At 33.9% G+C, this 22,539-nt stretch overlaps 1 protein-coding gene across 7 annotated transcripts; it reads left to right on the top strand.

The window, feature by feature from the left end:
• Positions 1-582: 582 nt before the first annotated feature.
• LOC114385011 (regulator of telomere elongation helicase 1 homolog) lies at positions 583-16,598 on the top strand. 7 transcript variants are annotated; one of them, XM_028344937.1, is made up of 28 exons: positions 583-1,037; positions 1,120-1,198; positions 1,429-1,504; positions 1,597-1,661; positions 1,788-1,832; positions 1,933-2,033; positions 2,163-2,271; positions 2,512-2,573; positions 2,681-2,754; positions 2,846-2,916; positions 3,545-3,632; positions 3,714-3,786; positions 3,866-3,961; positions 4,490-4,598; positions 6,050-6,143; positions 6,236-6,319; positions 6,402-6,558; positions 6,793-6,986; positions 10,081-10,125; positions 10,360-10,388; positions 10,479-10,600; positions 10,699-10,746; positions 11,680-11,804; positions 11,897-12,180; positions 12,887-13,802; positions 13,943-14,014; positions 14,307-14,426; positions 16,255-16,598. In XM_028344937.1, the coding sequence occupies exons 1-27, from the start codon at positions 692-694 to the stop codon at positions 14,406-14,408; spliced, it is 3,666 nt and encodes a 1,221-aa protein (XP_028200738.1). In that variant the 5' UTR covers positions 583-691; the 3' UTR covers positions 14,409-14,426; positions 16,255-16,598. The 7 variants fall into 7 exon arrangements, with proteins under 7 accessions (XP_028200738.1, XP_028200734.1, XP_028200733.1 ...); XM_028344933.1 differs by having other exon boundaries at positions 2,130-2,271; positions 16,311-16,598; XM_028344932.1 differs by having other exon boundaries at positions 2,130-2,271; positions 16,249-16,598.
• The last annotated feature ends 5,941 nt before the right edge of the window (positions 16,599-22,539 follow it).

The raw sequence follows: 22,539 nt of genomic DNA, 5'->3' as shown, positions 1-22,539 counted from the left end.
ACCAGGGTTAAGAAAATAAGCATAACATTTTATCTTATGAAGAACCATGAATCCCGTACAAGTGTGGAGATCATATGTGGAAGGGATGTTCAACCTTTAGCCAAGGGCAACAACTTGTGTGTGAAAAACATTTGAAGAGAAACAAATTGAAGATTTATCTCTATTAACAAATTGATCCGAAATCAAGGCAAAAAGGTTAAGAATGTTGTCAATCTCATCTACCTGATTGTTTGTAACTTCAACTACCAGAATAATATCGTCAAGTGGGAGACCTACACTGTATTCCCCTTCCTGAAAGGGAATGATTTTCATATATTGTTATGAATTGAGTTTTGAATCATGTGGACAAGTCTTTCCAAGCACAACACAAATAAAAACGGAGAGAAGAAGTTCCTTTAACGTTAAAATAAATTTACATGATTTTTTTTTAATTTAGGTCTCCTCAAAAGTTTCCAAAATTTAAACTAAAAAAATACAAAATACTAGTAATAAAATAACAAAATAACAAAATTAAAAAATACAAAATACTAATAATAAAATAACAAAATTCAAGCTGTAAACGTAAAAGAGAATCTTTTGTAAACCAGTAACTTACCGCCTAATCGTATTCAGAAACCAGGTTTCCGCCTAAACTTATACAGCACACAAGTAGAGAGACACACAGCATCTGCCATTGTGAAATCTGAAGTGAATGGAAAAGAAAAAAATGATCTCTGCATCAAACCCTAACCCTAAAAATGTGTACCACATCGGCGGTCTGCAAGTGGAGTTTCCCTATCAGCCATACGGGTCTCAATTTGCCTTTATGGGTAGAGTAATTTCCACCCTTAATCGAGCTCAGAAAGAAGGCCATTGTCACGCGTTGCTTGAGTCTCCAACCGGCACTGGCAAGTCCCTGTCGCTTCTCTGTTCCTCTCTCGCTTGGCAGCACCATTATAAATCTCAACACCACCACCTCAAGTCCGCACATGAGGCAACCGCCGATCCTCTGGCTTATGGCGGCGGTTTTGTTCCCGACGAAGTTCCACTTTCTTCTGGTAACTGTCTCTTCCAATCGACCATATTTCCTTTATTTGGTTTCTGTTATCCTCACCAAATTCTCCTTGGTTTTGGCATCAGAAAGTCTGGACCGTACGCAATCTGAGGGCAACAACAAGAAGCAGAAGAAAAAGGAAGCACCCACTATATATTATGCCTCGTAGGTTTTTAACCGTCGAGTTATCATTTGATTCCTTTTTTTTTTGTTCCCTAAGTAATTCATAGTTATAAAATTGAGAAGTTTTGTTATTATGGTTCCAATCAATTAGTATTGCTGAATATTGTAGAGACGATTAGATTAGATGGTTTCAGATTTTCCAGGCCGCTTTCTATATCTTAAAGTATAGGCATCGTCACTTAACTTGGTCATATTTTGTTCTATTGCATAAGGAGAACACACTCACAAATTTCTCAAGTGGTTCGTGAATTGCGGAAAACTGCATACAGGGTTCCTATGGCTGTGTTGGTGGGTTGAATCCATTTCTTTGATGGCACTCGGACTTCACAGTAAAGCATTATTGATTTGTCTGAGTATTTTTCCCTTTCTTATTTTGCCAGGCATCGCGGAAACATTACTGCACAAATAAAAATATAATGGGCAAAGAGAACATCAACGATGAATGGTTGCTTTTACCTTGAGAATTTTTACCTTATGAGAATCTCCTCCCTCCATCTTTGTACTGATATATTTCATAAAATGTTCTCATATTGCAATATTTATACTGATATTTTTCATAAAATGTTCTCAGTAAACTATTATTGAAAGATCAGGCAACGGGGTGTCCAGAATTCAAGTGAGTGTATGCTTATCCACTCATGCTTCCTATCTATTTTTTATATCACAGTTCCTGAAGTAACTGAAATGAGAAGCTTAATATCTATGCACTTATGCAGAAATGCTCATAAAGTCAAAGGTCATCCATCCCTTCATAAAGGAGGATGCAATGAGGTACATGACATAGAAGATCTTGTAAAAGTTGGACAATTGGTAAAAGGTTGGGTCTTGTTATTATTTTAGCCTTTTATTTATTTGTTTTAAATTTTATGCTAAGCTTTGTATAGTACAAGTCTTATGCTGTCTCCACTTTCAGGTTGTTCTTATTATGCTGCTCGTTCTATGTCAGATGATGCACAGTTGGTATTTTGTCCATATAACTACATCATTAATCCAGTCATTCGGGCAGCAATGGATGTGGATATTAAAGGAGCCATAGTGATTCTTGATGAAGCTCAGTGAGCTGCTCATCTCTTTCTATTTAGTTGCCAAGTCAATGAAATAGTTTGAGAAGTCCAGTTAAATTGAAGTGCCTTATTTTATTCTTTAGATAATATATGGATTCCTGATGTTTTTGACACACCATCAGTTGTATGCAATACAAATCCTATGTAGAGCTTAATGAGAAATTTCTTTAGTTTGGTAGTTTATTCGTGTTTTTCTCTATGAAATGGACCTCACATGCTTGCACTTTGCAGCAACATAGAGGACATTGCTCGTGATGCTGGCAGTGTGGATATTGAAGAGGATGTTGTGGATAGTATGTTATGAACCTTTTAGCTTTTATTTTCATTGTCACCAATAATTTTAGCTTTTATTTGTCGTCACTAATAATGAGGCTTAACTATATGGTCATACCTTTGAAAGAACTACAAATGGAGCTTCAACAACTTTGTTCTATTAAGGCTGAAATTTACCAACCGCTATATGAAATGACACAGGTAATAGGATTAGATATTTGGTTTGAAATGTGTGACCTATAAATTTATCCTCAGTGACTGTATATCTTTAATGAGTGCTGCATTTTTGCAGGGCCTTACTAGTTGGATGGAACAGAAGAAGAACAAGCTAGAAAAACGTGATTTTCAGCACTATGTGTCTTGGTAAGTTAAGGATTTTGTCATTTCTTATGCCTCTATTTATTATTATTTTGTAATGCATTTTTCATTTTGTAATTTGGATCTTGAGGCTCTAGAAATTCCTAGTATTATAGAAGTTGGTTTGCTATAGATTTGATATAAGCATGCCTTATAGTGTTATGCAGTTAGTAATTGATTGGAATTGCAACAATCAGACTGAATAAAAGGGCATTGGGAAAATGAGACTCCACTTGGGTTGGGATGATACTGTTAATAATAAGGAACATGCACTTTTCTTTTTCCCAAGTAAATCTCCATTTATTTAAGCTGCTCAGGAAATTATCTATTAATTTCTTTTGTCATTTTTTTGAACCCAGTTCTTGTGTTAATAAGAAATTGATCCTTTGATCTTATTTGTTTATGTTTGATTGCCTGCGTTCACATATGACATTTACTATTTGAGAATTGAAGGGTTGCTTTAAGCTCTCTGTGGTTAAATTCTTTTTCGTCTGTTGCAAACTTGCAATTCAATTGCTATTTTGAAAAATTATTTAACCGTTGTATTGTCTGGTGGCTAGAGCCTCATCAAATAAAACCCATAACTTGTGAATTATATCTGGGATTTAATGACATAAGCTTTCTTTATGTATAGTTGGACTGGTGATAAGGCTTTAAGAGAGCTTGAAGAAGCAAATATTTCAAAACAGTGTTTCCCTATCTTGCTAGAATGTGCTACCAAGGTATCTCATTTGTTTGGCATTTGTATTATACTATTATTCTTATGTCTGTGTGCTATTTATCTACTTGATAATTTATTCAAGGCAATCAAAGTTGCTACAGACTTGGAGACAGATGCACCGCATATAAGTGCCATGTCAGTGATAACATTGGAAGGTCTGGGGTTATGGTTTTTATGTCTGACTTGGCTCTAAATATTTGTTACGACCAATGATATTTATTGATCTCATTTCAGGCTTATTCTCATCGCTAACTTATTTCTTCTCGAGAAATGGATCTCACATGTTGGATTACCAGCTTGCTCTTCAGCGATGTATCAGAGAAGATACTGGTAAATAGTTGCAATTTCAGTCTAACAATAATATCCAGCAGGACCACAAATGACATGGTTGTTATCCATATAGAAGTGAATGGAAAATGGCTTAGAAATCTTTTGGTTGTATGAATGGAGTTTTTGGAGTCTCTTGAAATATAATATAATCTAAATTAACAAATTGAAATCATTTATAGGGAGACAAGAATTTAAAAGATTTTTCTTAAACATAAAAGGTTAAATTGTTTTTAATCTTTGGATCCTTGTAGTGGTCCTGAAACTGATGGTGTTAGAGTAGTGGACAGATTATTACTATTTTCAGAACTTAAAAAGGAGACTAGAAATGAGATATAAGAGTGTATTTATTTTGTGAACTGAAGACAAATGAGGACCCTTTTCCTTTTAATATTGGGAAAACAATTACAGGTTGAATTAATTGATGACATTGTAAAAGGTTCTAATAGCTAGTATGTAACTATATATCTTATGTTTCTGCCTGGGTTATTACTGCATTATTATAATTACCATTCGTTGGTTCTATGCCAGGAAGAGCTTCTAGAAACTGGACATACACTTTAAGTTTATGGTGCTTAAATCCAGCAGTTGTGTTTAGAGATGTTGCTAATCTTTCTTTATCAGTCATCTTGACTTCAGGGTAAGCATAATGTGAATGGGCACCTAATGGCCAAGCCCATGTTTATACATGTTCAGGGCAGAATTCTTTGTATTTTTTCTCCTGTTTTAAAAATGCATCTCATAATGTGTTCCTGAATCCTGATAATGAGGCACTTAGGTCTAGGCCACTTAAGCCTGATTTCATATAAGCATATAATTATGTCCGGGCCCATATTCTTCTGGACCTGGGTGGGTGGGCAATAACCCAGTCTGTTTTTGCAGTTATATGCAAAATTAACCTGCTTTTCCATACTAATTTTCTTTAAAGCATCTCTGTTTGAATACATGTCCTGTATTCCAGTAATGTATCAATGTCTCAAATATTATATTAAAATCTCCCAAATTAACTTAGCATCGTATTTGTAAAATGTCCTTTGTCAATATTTTTCCTATTTAGACATTCATATTTCATAATAATGTCTGTAAATATGCCAAACTATATATATAGAGAGAGGACATATGATATGAGATGAGAATGATCATCTTATGTGAGAATGAGAATGACTAATCTCAATTGTTAGATTAAAATAAAAGGCCAAGATTAAAATATTTTAAATTCAAATTAAAATTTCATTTAATCATAAAATCTACACAAGTTTTACCAAACAGGAAACAAATATCTTAAAGATTTAATCTATAATGTCCTAAAATATTCTAAACCTATCATCATCATGACCACCACTACTGTCATGACTGTTTCCACCATAATTGCCATAGCCGCCACCTCAACACCACTATGATCATCACTGCCCTTGCCACCGCTAACATGATTAACATGATTGTTACCGCTGTCATCGCCGCCATCACCACCACCACTGTGATCGCCGCTGTCACCACCAGTGGTAGTAGCGGTGATAGTTATGTTGGTGGCAACGATGATGGTCATGACAATATTTTAATCTTGATCTTTAATTTTAATCTAACGGTTGAGATTAGTCTTTCTCATATGATACGTCCTATATATATCAAGTATAACTCTTTTAGAGTTACTCCTCATTCTCACCATTCATTTTCTTGAAATCTAATGGTTCTAAAGAGTAACTCATCTTAACCGTTAGATTAGATGAAAATGAAGGATGACGATGATGAGTAACTTGATCGCTCCTCTATATATATGTCTAGATGACAGAAATAACCATTTTACTGTTACGTTTTGTAAAAAGCATTTGTTGAAATACAGTTCCAGTAAGGTATTGGCCCCTCAAACATTCATGGTAAAGGTAAACTTTCACCAAATAATTGATATATATGCCAATGTCATACAAATTTTTATTGCTAAAATGAGGGAGAGTCTTCTATTTTTATTTTTAATTGCCATGACACCCAGCATGTGAGGGCCAAATTTTTTTGAGAAGTGAGCTCAGTTCTTATAGCATTTCTGCTTCCTAGCATTCTTGTAGTATCATTTACATACTAATTTTGGTATTTCAGAACACTGTCACCAATGGCATCCTTTACCTCTGAGCTTGGAGTTCATTTTGAAACTAGTCTAGAAGCTCCTCATGTAATTGATGTTGACTCACAGGTTTTGGCTACTTCTCAATTTTTCTTCAAAGTTCATTATTCCTTTTAGCCCTGTAAGTGCTTGTTCAACAAGTTATAACCTCTTGAATGTAGGTGTGGCCCGCTATAATCTCCACTGGTCCTGGCAATTATCCTTTAAATGCAAGTTACAAAACAGCAGATGGATATGCATTCCAGGTATGCTTGCTCAACATAAATTTTTCAGCATATGTTATTCTTGCCTTTAGAGTACATCTAGTTATTATAAGCTATGATTTAGGATGCAGTTGGAAAATCTTTAGAGGAAATCTTCAAGATTGTTCCAGGTGGATGCCTTGTGTTCTTTCCAAGTTATAAATTGATGGACAAATTATGCAAGCGTTGGTCTGAAACAGGTCAATGGTCTCGACTAAATGCAGAAAAGCCTCTTTTTGTTGGTGAGTTATCCTTATCTTCCAAATGATTTTCGTGTATTATGGATTAGGTTTTAGATCTGAGTGTCTGTTGATATATTTGCTTTTACTTTTTACCATCCTTTTTTTCTGCAAAGTGCAAATGTCAAAGTAGATGGGACATTACTTTGGTATTTATATCTAAAGTTGATTTTGTTGTCCTGGCAATAATTTTTGGTTGTAATAAGAATTTGTATTATGTTTGTGCTTGGTGTGTAGAATCAAGAGGAGGAAGCCAAGAAGATTTTGAACTTGCATTAAAGGGGTATTATCATTCAATTCATGGCAAAATACCTGCACTGAAAAGGAAAAGAAGGATTAAGAAAATTGATCTAAATCATGCTCATGCAGTTGATTCCCTACAGAATTCTGAGAAAGGAGGAGCTGCTTTACTTGGTGTTTGTCGAGGAAAGGTGCGTCAGAATTTTATTTGTATCTAATTATTTTAGATGCAGCTTTTATGAGGCAACAATTGTGGAATGAGAAATTTGATTTTTGCTATGCTTTAGTAGTGCTACAGTTATATTTGCTTATAGTTTTTCCCTAGATAGGACTTTTTTTTAGAACAACAAAAGCAAATATTGACCACTAGATTTTACTATGATTGATTAAGATTAAATCATACAAGTTATGTGAGTTTTTCAAAAAGTCACATCACTATTTGAAATGATTATGTGATTTTAAAAAGAGGAGGGGTCAAGTTACTCTAAAAGTAACTTTTTTAGAGTTACTCCCCATCTTTACCATTCATTTTTTTGGAATCTAATGGTTAAAATTAGTTAATCATTAGAACCATTAGATTTTAGAGTTACTCTTGGAGTAACTTGGTCTTTCCTCTTTGAAAAAACTTTTAATCTTGACCATTCATATATAATTGTGGTCAAGATTTATTCCTCTCACTCATTAAAAATCTCCTCTTACTAAATTGTGCCTCACAACTTTTCTTGTTTCATTTTTAGCCTTTTGATATCCTGTCCAATTTTCAACATTATAGCACCCTTTTATTCTACCACTAAGATTTCTTATCTCAGTTCAAAACTTTGGATTCACTCAACTGCTTTAGCAACCTTCCGAACTTTCTTAGACATCTTATCTTAAATGGACTCAGCGCTACCTTGTGATTCCACCTTACTTTTCACCAATAATTTCTTCTTAAAAGTCAAATGTATATCACTATTAAGTTGTCACCACTTGATTTTTGAATTTTTAATTTGCAGTTTACAGTTCTTAAAATAGACATCTAGGATCAATACCTTATGTCATATAGTAAAACTTTCTTAGAATTCTTGCAAGCTCTTTCATTTGAACTCCTTACAAAAAAAATAATCAATTTGCAACCTTAAGGTTCCACTCTTGTAAGTGATTAAATGTTCTTCCCACTTTTTAAAATAAGTGTGCATAATTTTGAGGTGATTTGCCATTGAGAAATCAAGAATAGATTGTCTTTTCTCATATAGCTCTCTAAAACCAAAACCATCATGAGCTCTTGTAAATTGTCTTGCCTTACTTCCAACATATGCATTTAAATCTCTGCCTATAAGAATATTTTTTTTTGTATGAAAAACCATGAACGATTTGTTAGGAACCAATAATTGAAATGAGAAAGAAAAGAAAGAATTTTATTGAATAGGAAGAAAACAGAAAATAGGAAACATAACTCTCCTCTAAGGGTTTCCCTTTCAGAAAAGATTTTTCCTTTCACAAAGAACTAATGTTCAATTAACAAAATGACACAGATCTCCTTGTCTCCTATCCTTCTTCCCCTATTTATATCTAATAAATCCCTCTAACTAACTAACTCACCCTTCTCCTTAAATCCTAACACAATCTGATCGGAATTGGCCCAATAGTGAGAAACCTTTGAAGCTTTACACAAAGGCCCAAGAGGGTAACGGAGTCCATTCAGAATTAGTGCTGTCGTGCTTTGTGAGTGGGAATTGAGTTAGTTAGAGGAGTGAGAAACAGTGAGTGAATTCTGTTAAGAGAAAGGGCACTGTTTGTATGGGGGGAGGATATTTTGGAATGAAATTGGGAGTCTAGAGATTCATCTTTGATTAGGGGGAGCTTGCTCTCATTTTCTCTATTTGTGCCTTTTTGTTATTTTCCTTCTTTTGCAGCACCAATTGATACAATACGTATCACAATCCCTTGATTTCCAAATGTTTTCTTTGAAAAAGTACTGCAGGTCCTATTTCTAGTGCATAAGCATTGCTGATATTGATAATGTTCCATGCAACCATTAATTTTATAGATAAAATCTTGTCTCTAATTCTTTTTGCATCTACCACATTGTCCTTCCAGTTCATATCCACAACAATACTTATTCCATTCTTTTCTCTTTCCTGTTGTGTCTAGCTCCTCAGTTTTTTCTCCAATCCATTTAGTTTCTTCAAGACACATGATGTTAATCCTTCTCTGAATCTTGATGTTCACCACCTCCAAAGATTTACTTGCCAAATTTCAAGTCCCAAACCTAATCAAGCACTCTTGGGTTAGCTTCTTTACCCACATTCATAAAAAAAAAGAAGTGAAAACCCTTACTCATTTACTCATTTAACATTACATCTAGGCACCAATGCAATAACTCTAATTCATTTAACACTAGACATGAGTCATATAGTGTTTAGCTTCCAGGTAACAACCTAGCATTAGCATACGTAATTTGTCGTGGGTGATCCATGTTTGAGACTTTGAGGTTTTGAAAAGTTTGGTGTTGGCTATCAAGTTCAAGGGCCTGTCTTATAACGTGAGTTTGAGCCTAATTCAACCCTAAAAGCCAGCTCATAGGGTGAGGGTTTCCCCCCACTAATATACTCTGTCTTGGCCATATCTCTAGTCAATGTGGGACTTGGATTTTTTTCAATACATTCTTTATGCCCAACACTTTTTGGTTTGGTGCGTGTATAATATGGTGTGTGACCCTTTTTAATGAATCTAAGATAAACTATAATATCATCTTAGAATGTGGGTTTGGGATCTCTTTTACAGTACCTCTCGTAGTGGTTTGCTATTTATAATATATATATATTTTTGCCTTCCAAAAAAAAAATGTGGGTTTGGGTCGAACTCAACCCCAAAAGTTAACTCATAAGATGAGGATTGTCCCTCACTTATATACTCTATCTTGGCACTATCTCTCTGGCCTAACACAACCTCTCTTCCTTTACTTAGGCTTGGGACCAACTATGAGACTATATGCAGAGATTTTAATTGTGATTTCTTTAATATGATTTGTTACTAATTTAATTGATTATATTTCTATTTGTATGTTTACATTTCATTAAGGTCAATTCGGAAATGGCATTAAAAGTAATTGAGAGTGAAAATAAACTATTGGTTGTGTCAATAGCATTACCATTATTTAAAATGTTTTAATCTATGTTGATGATATGACTGCTTTAAGATATATGAATTCAATTTACCTTTAGCATAGTTATTTGTGCATATGTCTGCATTATTATACGCTTGTGTTTATTCGATCAACATAATATAACGCTCGTGTTGCAGGTTTCTGAAGGAATTGATTTCTCCGATGATAATGCCAGAGTAGTTGTATCCTTATTTCTACTTATAATTTATTGTTCACTATTATCGGTGGGTAATGGATCTTGATCTGCCATGTGGCTATGGTATATCTTGTGAGGATTGAAAGTAGATATATTCTCAGATTATCAAAATAAAGATTAAAAAAAGATTGTGAAAACGAACTACTTGATCACACGGATATTCCATTTTTTAATAATCAATGTAATGTTAACTAAGATTGTACGTCCTTGATAATCTCAGATTATTGTTGGTATTCCATTTCCCAATATGTAAGACTCCTTTTCTCTTATAAATTTTCTTTTGAAGGAATCCCGCTATGTGAACAAAATTCTGATTGCTTGATTTATTACAACTAACAGAAATGATATTCAAGTTGCACTGAAGAAGAAATATAATGACACCTACAAATCATCCAAAAATCTTTTGAGTGGAAGTGAGTGGTACTGCCACCAAGCATTCCGAGTTTTAAATCAAGCAGCAGGTAAGGCTTAATTCAATTTATTTTTTCATCACAAACCAAAGCTGATTTTTTTTCAAAATTTTAAATTCTTTACACTGATTACCTTTTATTTTCTGTAGGGCGCTGTATACGACATAAACTTGATTATGGAGCAATTGTCCTATTGGGTATGAACTGCCCTCCACTTCAGTTCTCTTCTCTTCCACTTTATACGTTGTTTCTGTTGGAAGGAAATTTTAGTATTGAAGGGAATATTTGAGAATGGGAGAGATTAGAAAGTTTTGGAGGAAGAGATTACTTGTACAAATGATCACTACTTCTTGATTTGTGACTTGATACAAACTCTAATACATCACCCTTATTTATACTAGTGGCTCCTCCTAAACCAATGGTTAGGATTTTGTCGACACACACTTAATCTAATGGCTACAAATGATTCTCTAGAACTTTCTTCATAAATACAAAGTTACTCACATTCTAGAATATTCTATAAGCTACTCTAGAATTATCTTCTAAAATAGATTTCTCAAGAACATTCTTCTAGAATTTTAGCTTTACATGTCTTCTAGAATCTTCTAGAACTTGGGCTTTTTGATAATACCCACAATCAAGTTTATATTTCAACAGTTTCTCTCCTTTTTGGATTTAGAATTTAGAAACTGATTTTTATATTTGAAAGGGAGGGTGGAACTTATTAGGTTTCCCAGGATATGCCAAATATTACACTGGTAGTTGCTGTGTAAGAGTTTACAGCATTAAAACTGTTGTCTTTTTCATTAGTTTGTTTGGAATTAATTCCTTTAAGCATGTTTTTAATGTTGGTAGACATCGTACCATTGGCAAATATTCTCCCATGGAACATAAAACTTATCATGAGTCATGGCAGTTATTCCCATGGTGCAACCATAAAAGCAGGCAGTTCTGTCTTGCAAAGTACCTTTTTTGTTTCAAATCTAATAATCTAGTGTTTTCTCCTTGTGTTTTGCTATGCCATTATTGCAGTGCAGTTTATTTTAACACTGTTCTTTGTATAGCTATCAACTCTACATTTTCAACCAGTGTTTGCATCATAATTGGTGTAATTATTCTTGTGGAAATAGATGAACGTTTTCGGGATGAAAGAAATAGGGCATTCATTTCAAAGTGGCTAAGAAGACCGTTGAGAGTATATGACAGCTTTGATTTGTCATTGGAGGGACTAAAATCTTTCTTTGAGGATGCCAAGGTACATGGCATGTTGGTTCATTATAATCTACCTCTTTCCTCTTCAAGGTTTAGTGGAGAAAGGATTATTAATATATGGTCAACTTGCTGTAGAAACATTATGGCATAAATACAGTACATGCCACACAGAGTTTGGGTTTAAATGGGGATGTCGTCCAAATCAAGGATCAGAATGCATGGTTCAAAAGAAAGAAAAATCAGAAGCTGAACAAGTCTGGTAATGGAGATGGGAGAGAAACATCAGTGATTGAGAATAACATGTCTTTTCCCACACTAACCCCTCAAGATCTTGTTGAGAGTCAGCCATCAGCTCAAAAGAGCAGTAACACATACAATTGTAAATATCTCCCACAATGCTGTAATCAGACAGAGCCAAGGTATCTCTCTTTTTGTGTTTCCACCATTTTGTTGTAATTGGTATGGCTATTTTTTAGTAACTAAACATTTAAACCTAATGATAAACACTTCTAATTTGAAAAATTGGTGGAGTTAAATCCTTCTTTGGCTGTCACCAAATTTGTGTATTTTGGCCTCCATATTTCAAATTTCATAGATATGCAAGGGATATTAATCTTCTATTCACTACATCTGAAGTATAGAACATTCAGCTGATTCTGTGATTGTTTATTTAACAAATACCAATTGCCTTTCGTCATGTTACCTGATCTTTAAGCATATGTAGCTATATATTTGAGTTAGCCAAACTGCCAGGGATCTTGTATTAAAACTTATGGTGGTGTAATTTTTCTCTTTTGGGTGAATAAATAAAGAAGACATCAATTGACCTGGATGAACTATTTTTCTTTTTTAAATTTAAATATGCTGTTCCCTTATGCTTGTGCATTTCTATTTTGTTTTGGGTGGGTTCATTCAGGGCTTTCAATTCTGTAATACAGGATCAACCTTAGTATCTACAATATCAGATGCATCTAGACATTCATTTTTTATCTGGTGAAATATTGTGGGTACAGTTGATAGTTTTTATGCCAACAAATGGAAATCGTCTAAACATAATTTGCAACTATTTTTACATCATTAAACAATCACAATGTGGTTACCTGTTGAAAAATGTATTTCTTACAGGTTCACTGGAGAATCATCTGTGGCAATCATACATGAGGAAACTTCCATTGTCATGGAAACCCCTTGTATAGATGTTGAAAATGATCCCACTAGTCCTGATTACTCCAAGGATGACAACTCTGGTTCCATCATAATTGAGGCCTCAGCTCAATTTGCAGATCACTTATCAAGTCTTTCAATAATGTCTTTAACTAAAGGAAGTAAAAACTCTTCAAGGGCCCAGTCTTCAATAACAATTACTCCTAAAAAGAATGTAATTACAAGTGATATTCCAGAAATGGAAAGTGTTAACTCTCATAATCAGAAAAGGAGAAATCCCATGGTCACTCCATTTATAAACCTCGTTGAAGAAGATAATTTTGTTGCACCTTGTGCCAGTCCTCTTACATGGTACACAAAAAGCTCCGTAGATGTTAGAGAGATAACTCATGGAAGTGAATATGGTTTCAAGAGAATTTTGAAGTCAAATTCTCCTCCATTACTGACAAGCACTATACCTGGTTCTTGTTCACCAACTGCCCCTCCACTAGACAAAAGGTTACAGATATTTTGTTCACTCTGCAAAAGTCCATTGGGCCGACCTGAGAATCATCTATATCTTACATGCTCATTGATTTCATCATCAAAAAATCATTTGAGATCCCTTTTGAAACAGAGGTTGAAAACTTACAATACTGATACTTTAAAGAGTGTTCCAGTTATAATTACCGATTCTTTATTTGTTGATCAACGAATTTGCAATGGAATACCCAAAAGTGCAATGGAACAGGGTATTTGGTGTCCAGAAGATGGGTGTGTCTTCAGCACTATTTTCTGTCCCTTCTGCAGTAATATCAACAATTTGCTAGGAGTTCAGATCATGGCTACTGACTCATCAAATGTTCAGTTACTTGACAAGGTGACTTTTACCACCAGGGTCAGGCAACCTTGTTTCACTTGTACATGAATCTTTATGTCCCTTTTTGCATTGTTCTTTGCTGTTCCAGTTCCAGCTGTGTCAATTTTCTCTGCTGGTGTTCTTCCAATTGTATTTTTCACTTAACATTTCTTCTCCAGATATTGTTTTACTTTGATTCATTGGAAGTGAAGAGCAGTGAGGAATCAGGGAACGTTGCCTCAGGGAAAGTGGTAAGATCAAGGCATATTGCTTGTTAGTCTTCTCCAAGAAGTTAATACTTGTTAAAATAATTGTTTTTTTGGTGATAGTGACCAATCTGTTTTCTAGCATATTGCCAAAAACAAATATTTTATGGCAAGGGAAAAATGTTTGAAACTGAAAGTTAACAAAACTTCACAAAACGCTGTCTTTTATCTGCACTTTTGAAATTGTTCTTCATGCATGCTAAAGTGCTCAATTATAATATAAATGAGCTATGTACTCTTCTGACAATTTATGATAACATCTTCTGAATTGCTATAGGATCTGTCGCCAGTTAAAGACTCTAGGGAGGATGAAATTGCTGTCTTAAATTCTATTGAGAAATATTCTTATTTTCCCCGACCAGGGAATTCAGAAGTCTAGAAGACTAGAAATTCTAAGGTAAGAATTCAAGTAATGCTTCAAGCATTTTTTGTTGAAAAGTATACTTTTGTCTTAGAGTTGTCTTGTCTGTAAATGATGCAACAAAGACTAAGAGTCTTGCATTGTGCAGCAACCCAGAATTGAAGCTAGTAAGATTGGAATTATGACACAATTTTGATAACTATGTTAAGAACACAAATTGAGGTGGGATGTTTGTTTCTCAAAAATTGAATCAGAATATTTTTTGTTTGACATCCATCCCATTTAATGTAATTAAATTTTCTATGTGAGTTGTATTTTTATTTATCTCTTATTCTTTTGCATTTAATTGAGTGGATACCTAAAGTTGGGAAACACCAGTCATTCTGAGCCTTTCACCCCTCCCCAATTAGGAACTTTTTGGAATCAAATGCTTAATTTACTAGTGTTTTTTTTTCTTCAGCATGTTGGGGAAGTATTCTAGTCAAATATAAGTAGTTTGCTATTGATAGTTGCTGATTGAGCTAATTGCCCATCTATATATATTATTATTTTTTGCACAAAAATACTTGTGTTGATGGTTTTATTACTTTTGTTTTATAGAACATTTTAGGCTTAAATATTTTTTGATCCTTGATAAATACTACTTTTTATATTTGGTCCATAATAAATTTTTTCTTTTGATCGGGTCCCTAATATATGAAAAATTGTCTAAGTTCTTGTCATTAGTTCAAAATCGTTATCTGTCCATGTGGCCGTTAATAGATTATGCAGGCATATCACGTGTGGTGTCACGTGTAATCTTTATTTAAGTGGGATTGCACATGATTTCTTTTTTATATAAAAAAGTAAACAATGATTTTTTGCATGTTAAAAAATTTTCTATTTCTTTCTTTTCCCAATCTGTTACCCCTTTCTCTGTTGAGCCTAAACCCCAATCTACTTCTCATTGGTTCCACCGTCAAGGTGTGCATCTCGTGCGATTATTAGTAAGGAGCAACAACAGAAGAAGAATAATGAAGAAGAGTAAGAAAAAGCATTGAAGTCGTTGGAGATCGAGATGACCCCGTTTTCTCCCACTACCTCACGCCGCAAGCACGACGACCCCGTCACTGTCAGAACACTCCGCATATGGGATCTCTCTTCCTTTCGAATAGAGAATCACTACTTTTGATGAATGGAGAAGCTTAACGGGATCAAAGGCATTAATTTTAGACTCGTCGTTATGGCTCTTGTTTCAGATGATTTTCAAGGAATGAAAAAGGATGTCGTGTTTGAAAGTTGGTGTGAACCTGATACCGTTGTTTTGAGAGGTGTGTCGTCGTAGTGTTTCACTGAGCCTAGGTTTCATCTAAGCCCTACATGCTAGTTACTCACACCATCTTCCTAGGTTTTGGATACTATGGTTTCGAAAGCGGAGAGGTTTTCGGATTTGTTGAGCAAATTTGCGCAGAGTTCCAAGGAGGTTAGATGTTTTGGGTTTGTATTTGTGATCAGAGAAGGGATGTTTTAGGTGTGGGTCGTTGTTTGATGGTGGTGGTGCATGGAGAGGTTGCAAAAAAGGAGGAAGGAGCTTGCATAAATGTCGTTTTTAATTTTAAAAAATTAAATTTTTTTTCATGCCTAATCCCTCTCAAACAAAGATTACAAGTGACACTACATATGGCATTTTTGCGTGACCGGTTAATGGTCATGTAGTCAAATAAGATTTTGACCAACCAGAGACAATTTTTCAAATATCAGGGATCTGATTTGAAGGAAAAAATTATTAGAAATTAAACGCAAAAAATAAATATTTATCATACACCAAAAACATATTTAAGTCAATATTTTAATTTCATTAATCATATCTTATTGAAAGATGCAGAGCTTATCGTGTTTTGGAATTTCGGGATTGATTTGTACATTTTTCCTGCCTTCAAGATCTGCTGCCATCGCTCCCTTCCCTCAAAATACATGAATACCAAGTATGAAACCTATGTGTTGGTGGTACGAGAGTATCTCAAAGTTACCAAATGACCCGAATTGCAGAGGTGCTTCTGTACAGCAAGTTATAAAATTTTGCTTTCTTTTTGTACAGTTTGGAGGATGATTTCTTGTTACATATCCTGACTCATAGTTGAGCTTTTCTGTAAAGCATTTCCAATAGTACTATCTTGCATGTATCGAACTATATTCGAATAACTAATTGCAGTATGTTTTAGCACGGTCCCTCCAGGTGTTATGTCATTGTTACTCAGTAAGGTTCCTTTTGATAAAATTGAAATCAAAAATTGTTTTGAAATGGAGGCATGGTTGCAGTACCATATAAGTAAAATTCATACCGTTCCATTTGATCAATAGCCTTTTTAAGTTGAGAAAACATGGAAAACAGTATGAATTTTTAGAGTATTTATGGAGCTTCAGTTGATGGTAGGAAAGACAATAAGGCAACGCAATTCGAAACTACATATCCTATTAGATGAAAATTTGCCTTATACTTGCTTCATACCCACACAAGTGTTAAGTGAAGTATCTAAGAATTTTATGAATATTCGTGGGTATGCATTAATGCATAGGTATCTGAATATTTGTTAAAATATAAAAAAAAAAAACATGAAGAAAAAAATAATTTAAAAACATGTTTACACTCGATAAATTCGTTCATTCTTCAGTTTTGAAATATAAATTTTGAAACTTTTTTTTTGCAGTTTAATTTTTAGGTCAATTTATTTAACATACAATTAAGGAATTTACTTAGTTTCAATATGGTAGGGTCTATAAAGTAACAATTTATTTACGTAGTTCCAAATTCAATATGTAGCGAGTTTTACTCGTAAATATGAATTTTTTTTGCAATCTCAAGTTGATAGACTACTAGAAATACATTTGGGATTTATATTTCACAAATGAGTTTTTTTTTTTGCACCTAGCCTCTTGTCAAATTGTTAGGGTCTATAAAGTTAAGTTGTCAATTTGGGATTTATTCGTTCGCCTATGTCAGCACTTCAATACAAAACATATTAAAATGTCATGTAGAAAAAGACACTAGAAATACTTTATTACACGATAGCACCTGAAAAGCTAACAACGAAATTTAAACTTCAATTTTTTTTTTGGAGTGACAAATGTTAATTTATTAATTTTTTTCAGGAATTCAAATTAAATATTTAAGAATCCAGCTTACCACAAATTAAACATTTGTGATATAGATTGACATGTTTAAATTGGCAATCAAGATCATTCAAGTCTCACATGATCTTGTCAATTTAAGCATACACCATAATTTATTGGTCTTTGCGAAAAAGAAAAATTTATTGGAGCTTTCATCCCTTCATTTTTCCGGAATTCAAACTTGAGGGAGTGGAATTTAGTTGTGCTTCTTCTTCTTCCAAGCTTGTTCCTAGTGTTCTTGAACCTTTAAGTCATCAAGCTTAGGTAAATGAGTTTCATTCTTCATCCTAGACTTAGATTCCTATTCATTCTCTTGTTCTAGCTTCTCTAATAACTTGAAATTATTATTTTGTTTTACTTATGAAGGGAAACTCTAAAAAAATTGAATATTTTTCATTCTCCTTCAAGATTACATGAGTTCATCAAGAGGTAAGGGGAGTATTTTCAACTCTTGAACCATATGTTTGTTGATAAACTTCCGTGAACATGTTGCTTTGAAATTTTTATGCTTGTTGTCATGTCCTGAATCCATGTGCTGAGCTGTTTTCCTTGAGTTTTTTTTGTCAAAAATGAGTTCTTTGCATGTTAAAACATAGAGTTAGCCTTAAATTTCACGTAAATGAAGGTTTCCTAGCAAAAGTTACAAATAAAATAAATTTAAGGACATTCAGTAAAATGAAAAATCTGTCACGAATTTGAATTGAAAGTTATAATAGTATGGACTGTTTTTATTAAAGTTTTGACCTCAAAAATGAGTTTTTTAGGTTTGAAAATGTAGGGTAGCATATAAGATTTGCGAAAATCTGACTCTTAGAATACCAAAAGCAATAAAAATAAGTTAGGAACAAAACTTTGGAAAACCAAGCGATAAAGTTATTTTAGACAATAGATAACTTAATTTTGAAATCCGTGCCTCCATATAAATTATCGTAGAATTATTTATTTTTTGGAACTGCTGATTTATTTACTATCATATAGCTGAGATAAAATTAAAATGTGTGCATGTACTTTATTATGATTATTTAGTGATAAGACAGATAGAGTGTGAACTCCGAAAATTATATTTGTAGCATGCGAATTTATCTTCTAGTATATAGATGTTGGCATATTGTAATTTTTATCTGCACGAGCAATGGTTTGGGCCACGGGTGTTCGACCCTCAAAAAATTGTTTGCTATGTTTTGTTAGATAGCTATAGTTATAGTTGCTATGTTGTCCAATTTTTTGTGTGTGACAAGTGGTTTTACCACTTAAGGGGCCACGAGTGGTTCCCTAAGAGTAGTATGTAGACCTAAGCCTTGTCTCTCTTTCTTGTTTGTTTGTTTGTACGCGTTCGTTGATGTACATGGTATGAGGACTAGGCAGAGAATAAAAGAACAAGCGATTCTATTTTCTTATGTGAGAAGGTGAGGTTGCACTGAGAAAGTGGATGATGGGTAAAAATACACTAGGGTATAGTGAGCGGAGAGGTTCGAAGAATCTAGGAAAATTAGCAAGTGGTGACTACTCGGCATTTGGTGCCTTTATTTGGCGTGGGTAACTCATAGGCCTCAATTTCCAACTCTTTACAGGTTCTGAGACTATGCTTTTTGAGTTGGGAGATAAGGGGTCGGTGTACAATGTATTCGTATGTAGCGATCACTCTTGATTGTCATCCACATGATTTTTGTAAGACCATTAATACCTGCGAGGATTAGTGGTAGTGATTGGGCCCTATTGTGAATTAAGTGTGATAGTTACACGCTTAGGATGCGAAAATGTTGTTTGTTTAGATAACCACATGTAGTGGTTACATAGATTATGTTTTAATTTTATTTTACTATTGTTTGTTGTTTGTAGCGTTTGAGAAGCGAAGGACTCACCCCTACAACCAATAACTTTTAGGTACTGACGATGCCGAGTACACAAAGACGTTTGTGGGCTTAGTGTAGTTGGCAAAGAGAGCGGGCATGGCCATGCACCGTAACGTGGACTACACATTGCACCTGCCATACTCAAGTCCATGTACTGCCAGCTGATAGATCGAATACAACGTGCATGAGTACACCCAGTGGAGGTTACAGAGGATCGAGGTGACCATTCAAACATGTCATTTGAGAAAATGGAATAGTATAGGGAACTACTGAGGTTGTTGGAACTGACTTATAAGGAGGAGAATGATGATTCTTTCGAGGACACGTCTTAGTTGGCTATATACTTCTAGTGTGATAAGTGGTTTGTTCTAACCCTAATTTCTTTACTGTTTTGATGTATTTTGAGAGATATTTTCTCCACAGACATGTATTTTGTTGTAGCAGGGATGCAAAGTGTATTTTGTTTATTATCACACTATTATGGGTTGTATTTGTATATTTCTATGACACTACAAGTTTTATTTTATTTATATATTAACATTGAATTACTTTACATTTGCATGTATTTTAATTCGATGCAACTATTTAGCATTTTCTGACTATCACATTTTGTTTTTAAAAAATAATATAGGAAGATATTTTATTACTTAAGTAACAGTTAAAAAAAAGTCAACACGTATTTCTAAAATAAATTAAATTAAAGCATTTTCAATCAATATTTTTAGTTTAAAATTTGAGGTGTTATAAAGCGTGCTTGCAGACCCTAATAGGTTTTGATGGGTGTCACTTGAAGAGTAAGTTTGGAAGGCAATTATTGATTGTTATCCTAATGATCAATATCTCCCTATAGCATTTGCTCTGGTGGAGAATGAAACAAACGATTCATGGAAGTAGTTTTTGGAGCTTCTTATAAATGATATTAGAGACATATAAGTGCCAACAAATGGATATTCATCAGTGATCAACAAAAGGTTGGTAAATTGTCCTGCTCATAGTAAACTCATCTCCAAGCATGAATGTTATGAGAATATATTAAGTATTATCTTGTTTAGTTTTCTTGGTATGGATCAAAAGTAAAATAAGGTCCTCTTTAGTTGTTGTAATTCTTGTAAATCCTAGACAAAGGAATTTGACTTAAGTAACCAATAGTTTCTGCTAAAGATTGAAAATGTTTTAATTGCTAGTTTGCTACTTTACTCGAATGGTGACTATGCATTACATAACCCTTTATTCCTTTACTTCTGAAATGACTTCATTAATATAGTTGGCTAAGAGCTTGTCATTAAATTTTTCTTTTTCTTCTTATGCCTAAGGAATTAAGTTATAACAAGTTATACATTTTTTCCATTTGGTAAGTAGAAGGATTATCCTTTTTTATCACTATCCTTCTTTACCTATTCTTTCTCTATGTGTGTGTGAGAGAGAGTCATCCACCCTGTTTCATTAGATGAGGGCAAGTTTCTACTCTATCTTGTGGAGTAGTTGAAATGTTTTCATATTTTTGCAATCCAAACCTTTTACAATTGCAAAACCGAGTGATACACTTTATGACATCTTCAACTTGTTACTCATATGTCTTCTGGGATTGGAAAGTCCACCCACTTGGTGAGATTGCAAGTGATGTTGAACATCAATGTTGTTGGTCAAATGTGACATTATTAATCTTCTTAGTTTATATTTGCTGGGAAATGGAACACCTAGCAAAGAAGCCAAGAGGTTTGAAAGATCAACACCTATTGCACGAATAGCCCCTACTAGAATTGACAGTTTGAAAAAGTTGCCAGAAATGACAAAAGGCCAATCTATTAGTGATGTCATTCAAAGGAAAATATTGTGATCAACAAGATTGACTGAATTGTGACAGGTTGGCTTTTCCAAAACAAACAACATCTGGTGTTGTTGCTAGTCTTGACAGTGTTCTTTCGAATTTGATTGAACTCTTTTCCTTGAGTAACAATGTTCAATACTTATAAACTTTTAACTTTTAGGTTTCTCAGCAAAAAAGGAGATACAAGTGTTTGGGACAAGGCCGAAGTTGTTAGGCAGCCAAAACTAGTGACAAGAAGCAAAGTCAAAAGAAGGGACAATCAGTCTAAAGAAGTTAGTTGCCTTCCTTTCAGGCAGCAAGGAACACCTAAGAAGTAGTAATGGTCCGGAAGTGAAAATGATTTTTTAAAACTAGCATTGAAAAAGACTTATTTTTTTAATTGTTGGTTGTTTCAAATTGACTTTAAGTTAACTTTATCCATGTAATGATATCATTTTGGTTGGCTTTGTCGGTAGCCAAAGTTGCACTCTGGTTTAATGTTGCAGACTTTGTCGCCTATTAGAGATCATGTTCTATACTCTTTACTTAGTAATTACATTATGACAAGTTTGTTAATATCATTGTTATTAATGGCATTGTTATGACAAGTTTGTTAATGTCCTAGCATTCTATTACGTTATGACAAGTTTGTTAATGTCGTTGTTATTAGACTATAATTCTGCAATTTGATAGAGATCTCATACAAAATTTTCCAATTTAATAAGGACCTCGTACAATGTTTGCAATCTGATAGGGACATAATACAAAATTATGCAATCTAATAAGGACCTCATAAAGTGTTATGAAATTTGATAGAGGCCTAAAACACAATTCATCAATGTAATTGCATAATACATATACCTCATACATGAATTACTACTTCCACAAAATGTCATTACTAAACTTGTTCATACAAACTTGTGCTTAAAATAACTAAACACCAAAATCAGAACCTTAAATTTGATTACAACACAATTTGAATCAGCACATTTCAAAAAACAAAACAACAACAGTTTACATCATTTACTCAATTGCAAATGCAATGGTGATAATACAAAATAAACCTCAAAGGAAGACCACAATGCATCCTAGGACCTTCACTTTTTTTTCTTTGAATGCTTGTCTTTATTTGTTGCTTTGTTATTTTTTTCACGTAGTTCTTCAACACCTTTGACACATCCCCAAGATTGAGCCTCTTCTTTTGCAAGCATTTTCTTTAAGTCTTGTAGTTGTTCATCATACAAATAAATTCTTTCCTTATGGGATGCAAGTTTGTGTTCTGTTGCTATAACCTTTTGCTTCAACAACTCTAATTGTGAAAGATAAACATGAACCTCCA

The sequence above is a fragment of the Glycine soja genome, chromosome 14, assembly GCF_004193775.1.
Source record: "Glycine soja cultivar W05 chromosome 14, ASM419377v2, whole genome shotgun sequence".
Classification (NCBI taxonomy): domain Eukaryota; kingdom Viridiplantae; phylum Streptophyta; class Magnoliopsida; order Fabales; family Fabaceae; genus Glycine; species Glycine soja.
This window is presented reverse-complemented; position numbering and strand designations above follow the sequence as displayed.